Source organism: Planococcus citri, chromosome 3, assembly GCF_950023065.1.
Source record: "Planococcus citri chromosome 3, ihPlaCitr1.1, whole genome shotgun sequence".
Lineage (NCBI taxonomy): Eukaryota > Metazoa > Arthropoda > Insecta > Hemiptera > Pseudococcidae > Planococcus > Planococcus citri.
This window is the reverse complement of record NC_088679.1, coordinates 58,431,999-58,447,262: the sequence shown is the minus strand read 5'-3', so window position 1 is coordinate 58,447,262 and position 15,264 is coordinate 58,431,999. Positions and strand designations below refer to the sequence as shown.

The following is a 15,264-nucleotide window of genomic DNA, read 5'->3' as shown; positions in this document are numbered from 1 at the left end:
CATAAAAGCGATCAAAAATTGCAAAAAGTTGCTAAAATAATTTCAAAATTTGTGAAAAAAGAACTTGAAAAAATCGCTTAGATCGCTGAAATAAAATTAGGCCTACCAAAAATTAATCCCGAGCATAAAAATTGACCATTCAAAACTGAATCAAAATTCAATTGATTGCATCAGTACAGTAACCAAAAATTACCCTAAATTAATGAAAAAATCAGCAAAGTTGAAGAAATTTTTTAAAAATTGATTTAGAATTTATCAAAATTATATAAAAACACTTGAAGTGACAATGGAATGATCTAAAGTTGTCAACGAATTTCGGCCCATTCTCCTCTTGACAGGCGTATGGAATAAATTCAAAATTCAAGAATTATGCATACAAACACTTCATTAAATAAACACTAACGACAAACAAACGGTTCGATGATTTATTTCATTTCCCAACATTTTCATATTTAATTACTCCACAAACAAAATGATTGTACAATCACAAGACGAATATTATAAAATTGCATTTGCATCAACACCTATACTATAGGTATACAATAAACAATGATAAAAAATTACGTATCACGACAACTTGATTGTTGATTTTGATTCAGATATGAAAAATAAATAAAATAGAAATCGTACAGATTTCGATATCGAGTTGCGAGTGTCATTGCCAAGCATCAACACAGCAATAAAATTGAGATTTCTTCTTAAAAAATATCAAATAAAACAAAATTATCACATTTGAGCTTGAAGAATAAAATAATTAAGAAATATCGCTAAAATATACAATCGATAAGTTCGAAAACAATCGAAAAATTCCGTAATCAATAGGTACGCACAAAACACCAACAGCACACGCGAAACACTCTTTCTTTATTTAATTTGAGCATTACATCGCGCGAATAGTTTCAATAATAAAAAATACAAATTGGTATTAAAAAATGATGATCTGTTTTCACGCTTTTTTTTTTAGAGAGAAAATAAATATACATAGAGAGAGAGAGAGACAGAGAAGTTTTGAACTGATACAAAAGAAAACAGAAAAAACATTTACCTAGGGTCCAGTATATTCGAACTGGGCAGTTTAACTGTATACTAACTGCTGAAAGTTCTTACTAATAAAACAGTCAGTGCTGGTAGGATAACTGAGAACAACGATGTAAACAACGAAGTACCACCGTTGTAATCCGGATCGATGTCTTCCATTTTATACTTGTTACAGTACGACTTATTATGAACAAGATTGAACATCGAATCGACAACGTTGGCCGGTGTTGAACCAGAACAAGTGGTTAATTCTTCTACGATACATTTTCGTAATTGGTAGGCGATCCTGAAAACGAAAACCAAGTATTCGTTAATCGGAATCAACATCATTTTCATTCACATTAAATAGTATGTAGATGTAATAAAATAAAGCTTCAGTTCTAATCAGGGGAAATTCACAAAGAATGAAGATACATTATGCACTTTTTCTTTAGAATTTTCAACATATAGGTAACTGATTCGAAGAATTCATACGCTTACAAACGAGTTTAAAGTTCAAAAGATTCGAGTTATTTCAAAATTTGTTTACATCGATATACGAGGATTCATAGCGCAAATAAAACTCATACTGTAGGTACTTGTACATATTTTAATCACCTTGACAGAAAAAATTATTATCAACGTAAAATCACTCGCTGAATAATACCTGCAGATCTCTTTTTCTAATATACAAAATCTGTACCAGGGAACACGTACCTGCATTGAGTTAAATCGAACCCTAAATCTTTTATTTTGAATTCGTCTTCGGCCGTAAGATTCGCAAAATTGAATTGCGAGAAATCTATCGGATCTTCCTTCCAACGAGAACCGTTTTTCGGCAGTTTTTCATCGAAACATTTCTTGATACCGGCTTGTTTACTCAAAATGCAGTCAGGTCCTTTTTCCGATATAAATACTGAAAGAAAAAGTATTATACAGTATTATTATTCGAGATATGCGAGTAATTAATTTGTATTTAGGTAATAAATCAAACGTAAAGGGATATCTTTAGTCGTGTGAGTGGTTTTTTTTAATCAAGTTTCAAAACATCGATATCGATATGGTTAATTGAAGGTATCTAGATATCTCTTCGAATAATTATAAATAAATCAACACGTTTCCTTTTCAAGGCATATTGGCTACGTTGTACGTTATCAGAACAACAATGATTTTAATAAAAAACGATTATAGGATCAAACAGATCTCCGATTTTAATAAATTGACAAATACAAAAGAAATTAGTTAATTAATTTTCAAAGATATTCAAAAACAGATACCTACATAGATACGAAGAATAAACGAAGTACTACGATTTTTTTATAAAAAATTAGGATTCCTTATGACTTGATATTGGGGATCAATGGACCATGATCAATATCAACAAAAAAAAATTCTGGACCGTTAAAATGGAAATTTTCAAACAAATAAACCACGTAAAAAAGTAAAAAAATTATCGTCAATCCTCCCAAAAAAATATTCTTTCCCATTAAAAACATATAAATCGGTAGTTTTCGAGTTACAATGCTGTTAATTCTCGTAAAAATATGAAAACTCGGCAACCACAAGGTGATTAAAAAATTCGCGAATACTTTCGCGTCATTAAACGTATACAAAATAGGACTACTAAAACGTTTAAAAATCATTATCAGGCAATTAAGTATTTATTTTTAATAAATCCAGCTGAGATGGAAATATTTTTTTAATTCACGCAGTTAATGTGTTTACGTCGATGGTCAGCGAAATGCAATTCACGCAAAACCGACAAATTACTTTAATTTTAAGCTCAACGAGGAAACCTGTTCACCTTCGTCGACTTCAATAATTTTGTTCGTGCGAGTAAGTGCTTCTAGTATAGCGTTCGCTGCGAAATAAAACCTTCTACGAATAAGCTGGTTCTTAAAGCTATACGTACCAATTAAAGATATTTCTTTCTACAAAAATAATACGAGTATTTCACTCGATCAGCACGTGAAACTAGCATTTCGTTGAATTAAGTCTACGAGAGTAAAAATCTGAGCCATTAAAATTCATCGATGAGGTATTAATTTTTCGAAAAACGTGAAAATTTGTTGATTGATTCCACGACAGTGGTAGTTGATCAAAAATTTTACAAACCGAGTTACAAGTTAGGTATCTGAATCTCGACGAATAAAACGTAAAAGTTGCTCGTGAGAAAAAAATTCCTGCGTGGGGTTTTCTTAAGGGAAATATTTTAGAAATTTTCAATTTGACGGAACATGCCGAAGATATTTACACTTACGAGCGATATGATCGCCTTCGTTTTCGCAAACGAAATCCATGATCGATTCGATGGCTTCATGCGCGTGAAATCTGATATACTTATGCCTTTCGTCCATGCAAGGGACCATTGCAATGAGGTAAGTTGTCACACAACGTCGGATATCTAGAGTTTTCCTGTAAATTGAAAAAAATCAGTATAGAATCAATAAATCATCAATAATAATCGTGAGGAGGTGGGGGGTACCAAAATAAAATTCTGGATGGTCATTGGCCATTGACCGTACACATCGATCAAAATTCAGTCAAGTGACCATAATTATTTTATAACGATTAAATTCAAAGCTTTTTTATTTTTTATTCATTTGAAATAAATTTTAAACACGTAGTAGCTAAAGATGCACAAGAAAAATCGATTCGATACTTACGAGCAGTATTCTTTGAACACAGTATCCAGTTCTCCGTAGGGTTTGGATTTCTTAATCTTAGCTGGTAACTCTGCAAACGAAACAATTCCTGTGAAGCATTTTCTCAAGTCTTGATATGCTTTCTGAAATGAGAAAAAAAAAATCGTTTATTTGATAATTCGGATGCTAATTTCTACATACTTCGCTTAATTTAATTGTAAATAAATAGGTTGGTACTATTAGATGCAACTTTAAATAATCCGGAACAAAATTCTGATAAAAATTCAATATATACCGACAATTAAATCCAACACATTATCAGTATTATCGGACCAATGATTAATTTCAAAATATGTAAGCTAGTGTATTACGACTATTACGTGTATACTTTTGTCGTCAGTCAAGCGAAAAACTTGATAGTCATACATCTGAATAGACCATTAAATCTGCACTTATTCGATATTTTTTCCTCATTACAGGGTATCTAATAGGTAGTAAAAGTAGTGAAAAAGTAGTAAATTTAGTAAAAAAAAAAAAAAAGGTGGTGATAAAATGAAAACATTCACTACCTACTTAATGTGTTCATTTGTATTGTTTTTCTTTTTAAATAATAATATTTTAATTGGAGTTTAAATTTAAAAATACGTACTTCATACACAAATTTCTTTCAATTTCCAATTTTTTTGAAAATTTTCCTGTGAAAAATTCGACTTTTTCGATTTTTTTTGTGTGGAAGGAGGGGGGGGGGGTCAAGTTGAGAGTTTTCTGAAAATTTGGTTGAAAAAGGGTACTGAAAAAGTAGTGATTTTTTCAACAACAAAAATTCCGTTACTAGATACCATAATCAACTTCTGGTATGTAATTTTCAATTATTGAGGAAGGAAGGTCAATGTTGACAAATCATTATTCAATTTTGAGGATTTCCAATTAATTCTTGGTATTTTTCGATAATCTAAGCACTAAGCAGTCTGAGCAAAATTTTACCCAAATTAGACATTTTCTCAAATCTTAATTGTTTTCTGATGGTCCATCAGTTTTTGATAATTATTTTTGAGTGATTTGCATCATCAATTATTCTATTTTTATGATACCTACATTATTTTGTGAATATTCATTTCTGGCTCTTTATTAAACATGGAGATCGTTAGAATTTCTACTTTGGCCTTTGACCATTAATATTTCATGTATCTGTTGATTGATCAATAATTTTATAACCAGTTAATAATCCTCCTTAATTTTTCTTTGTTACAAGTGAGTACAAATTTCCTTCCAAAAATGATAGAATATGAACTCACGTATGAAAATAAGTAAGTATGTAATTTTATAACCCTTATGAGAAAAGTTACATAAGTCACTTATTCTACACCTGTGCCCTTTCATTTTCAATGACAAATCAATAAAACAAATTCAGAAATCACAGAATTTGAAAATAAGCTGAAATAATTGTCCATTAGGTTTGAATAGAGGTGATCTGACTTTCCGAATACAAATTTGGAAACAGTAGATCAAATTTTTGAGTTCACGAACACTTTTGATTTTAAATGATTTTTTTTTATATATATCATAAAAAACTATTGTCCAATAAGCCTACTTTCCATTATGTACAAATTATTCACAAGGATAATTACCACAAGGCTGGCAAAAAAGCTTGACAAAGCCAACCAGATGAACAAGTAGGATTCCATAAGGGAAGAAGCACAATTGACCATATTCATGTTATACGCCAGATCATTGAAAAAACCAACGAATTTAGAATGCCCCTACAATATGTTTAGCATTCATTGATTTTGAAAAAGCACTCAACTCTTTAAAAATGGTGTCTATGATGACAACTCTTGAAAGGATGGGGATTGATGCTGCTTACCTACACACAGAGATGGAACGATTAACAATTATAATCGATTATTTGGGTCCGAATAAAATAATTGGACATCGTCGATTAATCAACCAAATAATTGGATCTTAGCGCTTCCTTCCTATATTGCACTATTATTTCAGGCTTTTTGATTGGTCAATGGTTAAGGTGCAACGGGTCAAGGTACCAAACGTTCTGCATGACATCATGTTTTGCTGTGTTTATTTTGGTTGTCGATTAATCGACTATGCCCGATTATTTTGAAGAAAATATTAAATAATCGATGTAAAATCGATTATAATCGGTTCCATCTCTGCCAACACGTGATCAAGAATATATTTTACAGAAATGCCACAGCTTCTATGTATTACAGTCAATGGAGAAAAAGCAAAAATAAGGCTCAAAAAAGGAATATGGCAAGCGGATGCCCTTTCACACAAGTTATTCACAGCTACACTCTATAACAGCATCAGAGATAGATTATGGGGAGAGGGAGGACTGGAGATCTCTGGAGAAAAATTGACCCATTTACTATTTATGCTGATGATGTAGTGCTGATAGCACAGGATATGGATGAACTTCTGGGAATGCTGGACAAGGTGTGGGATGCATGTCTAAAAGTGGGTCTGAAAATTAATAAAGGGAAGACCAAAACTATGTGCAATGGGTTTGTAGCTGACAAAAAATGCACCCAGATGGATGGTGATGAAATTGAGATGGTTGATGCCTGATAGATTTTTGTATCCTTGAGCCAAGACATGACAGTGAATAGTGATTTCAACAGATAAATATTGAGGAGAATAATGGCATCATGGGCCGCATATTCGAGGCTACGAGGAATAATCAGAGAGAAATTAATACCAACGTGCCTGAAAACGAAAGTAGCCAACCAATGCATTATCCCATGGGCCTCATATGCTAGTGACTAGTGAGACATGGGCATTGAGACGAAGAAGCTGGAAGATAGAATTATCAAGATGCAGAGGCAAATGGAGCCGTCACTGCTGGGGATAATGCTGCAAGACAAATGGACAGTGGAGAAAATTTGGGAGACCACCGGGATGACAGACATTATGGAGATGACAAACCGGAGCAAATGGCGTCAGAATGGTCATGTTGCCAGAAGCAGGAATCAGCAATGGGTGGTAAAGACTATCTACTTGGTGGAGACCACATAGAAAATGGGCAATGGGGAGACCAAAACAGAGATGGGAAGATGAGATACAGACATGTGATGGAGAATGGTGGAATACAGCCCAGGACTGGAGCTTGTGGAAGGAAGTTGGGGAGGCCTTCGCCCAGCAGTGGATTGAGAAAAAAGACTGAAAAGAAGAAGAAAATTAATTTTTGAAAATCAAACTTGGGTTGAAAATAGAAAAAAAAATCAAAATTTTACCAAATAGACCAAGAGAGCTGAAATTTGGTATCTGCCCTGTTTTCGACTGTCCAAATTGATTGGAAACAGTTTCAAACCATTTCGAGTGGTAGTTGCGGAGCACCCTAGCAAATTTTTGAAAATTGAAATTTCCACAACATTTTACCTAATTGAGTTGTTGAACTGAGATTTACTTAGTACCCAATTTTTAACATTATGTTGAATCGATTGGGGGTGGTTTCAGGCTGTTCTGGAGCCTTTGGGTATATTTTGGAAATTTCAGAGTTTCTAAAAAATGGTCAAAAACCGTTCAAATCAACTTTAATGCCATTTTTCTCCAAAATACGGGGTATCTAACAGGTAGGTAGTGAAAGTTGTGAAAAAGTAGTGAATTTAGTCAAAAAGGTGATGAAAAAATGAAAAAAATTCAAACGTGGAACAAAAGCGTCAAATTACTGAAAAAATTGATTGAAATTAAGAAATACTTTGTATACAAATTTTCTTTCAATTTCAATTGTAAATTTTCTTGCAGAAAAACTGAACTTCGTTAATTTTTTATGTTTGGAGGGAGCGGTGGGGGTTTAGGGGAGAGCTTTCTAAAAATTTGGTTGAAAACAGGTAGTGAAAAAAGTAGTGATTTTTTCAAAAAAAATCTGTTAGATACAATGTTAACATATTATTACCACTGACCAAGTACCACCACATTAAACGAGTAGGTCTAGGTACAGTTTTGTTCATGCAATTATCAATCTACTAAATTCAGTTCAAATATAGAATGGGGCAATAAAATGACTATGTTGGAATGATCAAACTGCTGATAAAGCATCAGGAAGCCAGCCAAGCAAACACAGCTACACGTCGATAGACATACTACGTAACATTGCGGGAAAACACTGCACACGACAGAACTGGTTCTCTCGTTAGCGAATGACGGATACGAAAAATAAAGCAATACCCAGAGCCAGATACCAGTAATGATGATTTTAAAAGCAAGCTCTGGTTAAGTTATTAGCTCATCGTGAAGTTTTATTACGTTATCGTCATGCGTGTGCCACACGAAACTTGGAAAATACGCATGCCAGAATGCCAGATATACAATCGCACATCGAATACGAATAATACCTACAAAATTATCTGTTTTTCACATTCGTTAAATCTGCAATGCCACAAGTGTCCTACGGTTGATAAATGTGGTACGATTTGAAAAAATATACATACATAAGATAATACGACCTAATTTTCGTAAAATCGAGTAGGTACGAGTACTTAGTACGAGGTGATTCGTCGGGGAAAGTCAATCATTGCTTACAGAGATAGACTATTAAAGCACCTAACAAACGTAACACAGCCTAAAAATTTTCCATCTCTATTGATTCTATCAGACAGTGCGACAATGTTCTAAAAATAAACCACATTATAACGAAGCTAATAAAATTAATTGCATAAATTTAACTAGGTACAGTCTTGAAAACAATTCGTCTACATGGTGTACCACTCTACACTCGAATGATAATCATTTATAAAATTTCGTTATCACGTAGGGAACTATTATTTTTACTACGTATACTTATAAAGACGTAGAGCTAATGGAATTCTTAATCTAGGAGTGATTCATTATTACACGCATGGATTGAAGGAACGAATCATTTTTGGAATAATGATTGAATTTCAATAGGCTAGTTAGCGTATAGATAAATGACAATGACAGCGGGAGAAAAGTTCCCAATACTGATTTTCTCGGTATAGGAAAATTTCAATCTGTGTAGTAAGTACACTTTTATGAACTAATAATTACAGCAAAGATTTGACCTCCAAGAACCTATACGTATGCAAGCAGGTATTCGACGTAATCGGATGACGAGAATTGTTGAGAATGTTTTCAAAATGCAAACGTAGAATGACAACGAGTCATCGTTGAAAGTTCATGAACAATCATCATAAATACTTATTTGTATCGACTTTTCTTTTTTTTCTTTCTTAGATAAGGTGCAAAAAAATTACTCGCTACGAAATCTAAAATGCTATCACATGTATGTAAGGTCGTTGAGCAGTTTACCTTGCCAAGACGAGAATAACTAAGTTTACGAATAGGTGAACTGTTCTGTTGAGCACACATACTTATATGAAACAAAAGCCTTGGGTTATTAGTTATTCGGAAAAAGTACTACCGAACCCATCAGTTGGACATTTTTTGTCAACAGGAAAGAATTTTAAACATCGGAAATGAGTTTAATATTAATTTCAATTTAATTCAAAAAATTAATGAAAAAATGTGTCTAAAGAACTAAAACGCTAGCTCCATAAAAAAATACGTAGAACAAGGTTCGAGTTTGATTTTCTACCTGATAGAACACAATAATACGTGTAAGTAAAATAAACAGACTTAAAAGTACTGCAATGACGCAACAAACAGTGTGACACCTTGGCAAGTAGCCCAACCTTTCCTCAAAACTTGGTCAACTTTAGGCTCTTTTTACGAGATTCTAAATTTTCCAAAGTTGAATTTTTGATAAGCGAGAGCTCCGTCGATAGAAGCCTTGCTTTGAACGTATGCAATTTACTTCTTTTTGGTTTTCAACTTTGAAAAAAATTAAATCACTGAAATCTCTTTTAAAAATATCAAAAAGTATGAACACGCACTTTTCTGTCATGAATCTCAATCAACAAGTCAAAGCACCATCTCCTAAATACGTCAACTTTATTGAATGGGGACCAAAAATGAACATTTTCCAAGTTTTACAGGAATGGTGGGGGAAAAATGAAGAAAAATGCAACACATAGGTAAGTAGTTACTGTTTCCAAGTCTAAGGTATCTAACAAAATTTTAAAATAAAAAAACAGAACTTCAGCAGGACTATTCGAAGACTTTGCGGTTTTTTATTGGGGGGGAGGGGGGTTAACATTCGGAGGGGGAGTAAAAAATATTTTCACATAAATATTTACCATTTTTTAAATTTTTTATTGGTGAGGGATTCTGCAAACACTTCGCGACTTTTTCGGAAAAAAATGAGAAGGGTCAGTATATTTCACACCAAAGTACATAAATTTCACGTTTCCAGTGTTATGGGAGTATTCCAATATTTTTTTGATGGGGGGGGGGGAGGGAGGAGGCGAAAGTTGATAATATTTTTACTATCTCAATTCATCGTTTTCAAAATTTTCAACTTGTTTTGAGTGTTTTTAATTGAAATTATCATCATCATACTTTTTCAATACAATTGTTCAAAAAAAATATGTAAGTACAAAATTAATAATTCATAGAGAATTATTTTTAAAAACGAAGTGAGGCATAACATTTTTGGAAAATTTCCAGTTTAGGATACCAAAAGAAACGCTTTTACCATACTTTTTAAATATTTTTTCAACTAAAAAAAATGTTTACAAAATGACTTAATACCACAGAAGTATTTTCCCAAAAAAAAGGAAACTAATTTTAAAAAAAAAACAAGACATTTGATAAAAAATAGAGCAAAAGCAAGATTAGCAGAACTGTTAGATACCCTGAAGCAGTGGTGGACTGCCCTAAGATGTTACCTGGCGATCACCAGGAGTGCCCCGGGCCATGTTTAAATCAAAAAAGGGTGATATTTTCACTTTCTCCAACAACAATTTTTGCAAGCTTTTGCCCTCGCTTAGCTCGGGCCAGTTTTCTTTTCTTTTCTTTAAAAATTTAAATTTTCAATTTTAGTACATTCAAATTCTAAAATTATGTGGTCAAAAAAATAAACTCATCAGTCACCACAAAAAAGATCGTTTTTTACCTCTCAAATTACAAATTTTTGAAATTTTATGCCTTCACTTCACTTGGGCCTGTATGGTTTTTTTCAAATTGAGATCGAACTTTCATGAAAATCTATCAAGTATAGGTATTCAAATAAATTTCAAGAAATTTTCCAACAAAAAAAAACACTTTTCACCTCAAAAAAAGACGTTTTTCTACTTCTCGACACTAGCTTTTGCTCTCACTCTGCCCTGGGCCTGTTTGCTTTTCATTTTCAAATTTGAAATTTTTAAAAAACAGTCTCATTCAAGTTCTAAAATTTTGAGCTAAAAAAGTGAACAAATTTTTCAAAAACGTTGTTTTTTTACCTCTCGAAACACGAATTTTTAAAAGCTGTTACCCTCGCTTTGCTCGGGTCAATTTTTATCTCTTCTCTAAACCAAAAAAAGAAAAATCCATTTTTGAAACTTCCATGAATTCAAAAGAGAAAATAAGAATTTTTCATAAGCCCAAATGCAAATTATATCAAAATTGACAAAATTTGTCATTTTACTTTAAAAACTTTTTCATTTTATTCGGTAAAATTGGTATTTTTTGCCCCCCCCCCACGCCATCCATCAAAAAATCTCCTATTTTTCGCTACCTATTAACAAATATTGAACAAAAAGACAAGAGCAAAAATCAATCTTCCAACTTGCATTCAAGTATTCAAACCTGGGAAAAAACAGAACGAGAAAGATTCTTGATAAGGAAGGGAAAATTTTTTGGGGGCCTCATTCGGTGCATCCGCCAGGGGCCCCAAACTGACCCAGTCCGCCACTGCGGCTTGAAGTCACTTGAGATGAACTTTTGCGATTGCTTGACACTCAAATGGCTTTAAAAATGACCATGCAAAATACATTTTCAAGCTACATAGAAGAATACAAGGTGCTCAACGAGCAGGATAGTATAAAGGAGCGAGACCAAAGCTGGACTTTCAGCAGGGTATTTTTTCAAATTGAAATATTCCAGTCAAGAGTGGAGCAGAGGGGGAAGGAGTCGTCTACAATTCTTTCGAAGTTTTTTCTTTAAATTCTTCATCGCATCAGAAAAAAAAATTAATTACTATTTCAAAAAACAGGATCGACTTTTTGAGAATTTTAGCAAAAAATCAGGACAAAAGCAGGAAAAGCAGGACATGTAGTTGGCCATATTATCAAATAATTTTCTCGCACTATTAAAATATTTCTACTTCGTAAATCAACCGCTGAATTGGAGTAATTATTATCGGAATTTATAGTGATTTGATCTCAGTCTAGACAACCCCTTTCGAAACAATTACGATATAGTAAATTGCAGGTATACAGAAACCGACGAGGTCAAAATTGTTGTAAGGTATAAGATCGTAAGATGCTTAACGTCATCGAAATGATTTTTTTGTGGTAAGTACATTTCAATGCCAAGGTTAATTCTAATTTTACATGAAATAACACCGGAAATAAGTAATAATTAATTTTTAAAATTGTTTCACTGTAATAATTTCAAACCCTACCGAGCTTGTAAAAATATTTTTTGAAAATTTTTAAAAATGTATTTTATCGAAAAAATTACCTAAATTGCACGATGTACATAGGTACCTGCATCTACTCTTACATAATTGGAATATCTTTTTTTAGATAAGAGTATACATGTATATAACGTAAATGGGTCAATGTTACAATTATTAGAGCAAGTGAACACGTACATAAGCAAGTACATAAATGAATTTTTTGAAATTAAGTTTTACTTATATACGTATTCCGCATTCATGTTCGAGAAAATACTCGTACAACAAATAACTTCACATAAATTCCTCCGAGCATGTTAAGAAGCATGTTAGCCTATACGCCTCTATACTTAATTTGCTTTCGAAAAGGAAACATCTAAGCGACTTGTCTTTCAAAACTAATGAGAAGTTTGACAAACGTGAGAATATTAATATTCCACAACACGAGTTATTTTGGATAAAACTAGTAGTACTCTCATTCGAGTATTTTCCACTACACTGATATACTTGGATTTGGATAGGTCTGGGGTGATGAAGAGGCAGGTAGAGGTACAGGTAATAATCGTCTCATCGTTTGATATTTTAATAAATTCACGTAAAAAAATCTGAAGGGGAACTGGTCATTTGTTTGCGAAGAGTTTCCTGAATATAAGGTATTGAAAGTTGATTAAACTCTCAACAGGAAACCGATGCCTAGACTTAGGTACAGGTAGGTACCTGGAAACTTCTTACAGGAAGTATATTTATAGGTATTCAAGAATCAGTAGATTTTTTTGAAAAATCATACCTGAAGGTTTGGAATATTTTGAAGAATGAAATTGACCAAAAAAATATATATATAAACATTTTTTTTGCAATACTTATAAATATACTCAAATGCTATTTCTAGAATGGGAAAATTACTGTTGATATTTTGCTGAATATAAAAATATTAAAAACCTACACAAATCATTATCTGTATCGAAATGTTCACCAATGTCACATTTTCCAATAAAGAACGAGAAAAAGATTTTTTCAGCTTATTAATTTTCTCACTTGTCGCACTCGCTTAGAAGATAAATAGAATATGTATGTATCTTCTCTTTTTTTTTTCTTCCGATTTTACGTAACTTACACACATTAACCGCACATTTCTCAACATAATTCTACTCGTTCGTTAACACCGAATAAACTTTCTCTTTTTAGAATATAATTCTGAAATGTCATAACGAAGCAAATGTAAATAATACTCAAACATCGAGAAAACGCTAATCCGATAATTATTATTCTTAAATCCAAATATTTCGTAATCGTAATTGATCACTGTGAGAAAAAATTTCAATAGGACCAGTTTTTAGCTTTTCAAGGCCTTCAGAAACTTCATGACTGAGAAAATTAGCAGTTTTCGTAAAAACTTCTTTGAAGCGAAGATATTGGTAGATCGTTTACATTTTTCAAAATTCAAATCCCTCGTTGCACCCCTAAAAATATTCCATCATTCACTTTTTTCATATTATGAAGGGGTTCCTAGAGGTTTTCTGAGCTTCTAAATACAATTTTATTATTCTGTACTCTGTATGAATGAGACGTGACGTGAAATTTAAATTGATAACTTCACGTTTCGTAATCATCTAGTATGCTATATGAATGAGGTAAGAGTTGGAAACACATCACATTGACGAAAAAACTCAATTCGGTGATTAGAAGGTTTAGGTACCATGACATTATTAATTTTTTATACGAGGGAAATACTGAAATATTGAGTGTACTTATCGATGTATAACATTATCGTGCTCAGAGAATAAATTGACAGCATTAAATATGTACTAAGATGACCATAAACATGATTCTTTCTACGTTACTAAATTTTTATTACTCAAAAATGTCACTTATGGGGTATTTAATTAACTTTTTTCCTTTTTTCACGCAGAAAAAATTCGAAAAAACGATGGGCTATTTTGATGAAACCGACACAATCGATGACAAAAGTAATCATTCGAGAAAATCGTTTCCGATATGCCGCTGGTAAAACATATCAAACGCGGGGATGATATGCAAGGCAGAAATGAAAGCATGAATAAATTTTGACGCAAAGTAAAGTACACATACACCAAACAAAGGATACGTTTTATAAAACAATGTTATGATGAACGTTGTACTTCGATTACGAGTTGAATTCAACTTATCAGAAACGTATCAGATTATCATTTCAAGCACAGTAAAAATATACACGTAATATAAACGAATTCATGAATAATTAACTCCAACATGTACAAAAGAACTTCGATGTGATAAAATTTCGCTAATTGGCCTCAATAATTTTTCACACTTGGAAATTGCGATGAGCAATGCATAAATTACAGCAGCTCGGAAATAATTTGACAAAGATGAAGAAATCTAGCGCATGAAAATCCAATGTACGATACACGCATAGCCATTGATATGACTGATAGTAACTATAATATGGTATAAAATAATCACCAAATGACGGTAATACGAACCAATGCGACCTCGTACGTTCCGTTTCCACCGTTTTTTTCGCACTCTTCCCGTAGACTATCTTCGCCATATCTTACAGATGGTACGCTTGCAACATCGAGCGTCAGATTTTCAAAATCCTTGTATACTTTTGCTAATTTATCCATGCCTGTGATATTCGATTCTTTGATATCTTTGACATCTTTGACTATCTGTTCCACAGGGCTGTCTTGGCTCACCTCGCTTCGAACATTGCAAGCTGAAAAGAAACATTAGTTCGATCAGGAAAATTACAATTATAACGGATATTCGAGTTGGTTAAATTGAATTATTAATCTAGTATAAATACTGTAACATGAATACGTTTTCATAGCTTAATAGCGAGAAATAAAAGGTTCAGAATTGCGAGCGTGAAAAGTAGATAAGTAATCAAAGTTTTCCATTTACCTAATAGAAGTAAGCCTATGACAATAGGTGGCAACATTTTGCTGGAGTTGGTTTAACTGAGCCCAAGAATAAAATTACAGCAAACGCGAATTATAATTATTTTTCAAGTATCGACTTATAACATTTTTACAATAATTAATGAACAGAACACCTCGACGAGGAACACACACCAACACGAATCACAAGATACTGAAGATTGATAACGAAAAAACAAGCAAACGA

General features: G+C 32.7%; 1 protein-coding gene across 1 annotated transcript; it reads right to left on the bottom strand.

The window, feature by feature from the left end:
- Nucleotides 1-411: 411 nt before the first annotated feature.
- Nucleotides 412-15,236, bottom strand: LOC135841373 (27 kDa hemolymph protein-like). The gene is made up of 6 exons (XM_065358312.1): nt 15,043-15,236; nt 14,619-14,854; nt 3,684-3,805; nt 3,278-3,432; nt 1,735-1,933; nt 412-1,324 (listed from the first exon to the last, which is right to left on the bottom strand). The coding sequence occupies exons 1-6, from the start codon at nt 15,077-15,079 to the stop codon at nt 1,087-1,089; spliced, it is 987 nt and encodes a 328-aa protein (XP_065214384.1). The 5' UTR covers nt 15,080-15,236; the 3' UTR covers nt 412-1,086.
- Between the last annotated feature and the right edge of the window lie 28 nt (nt 15,237-15,264).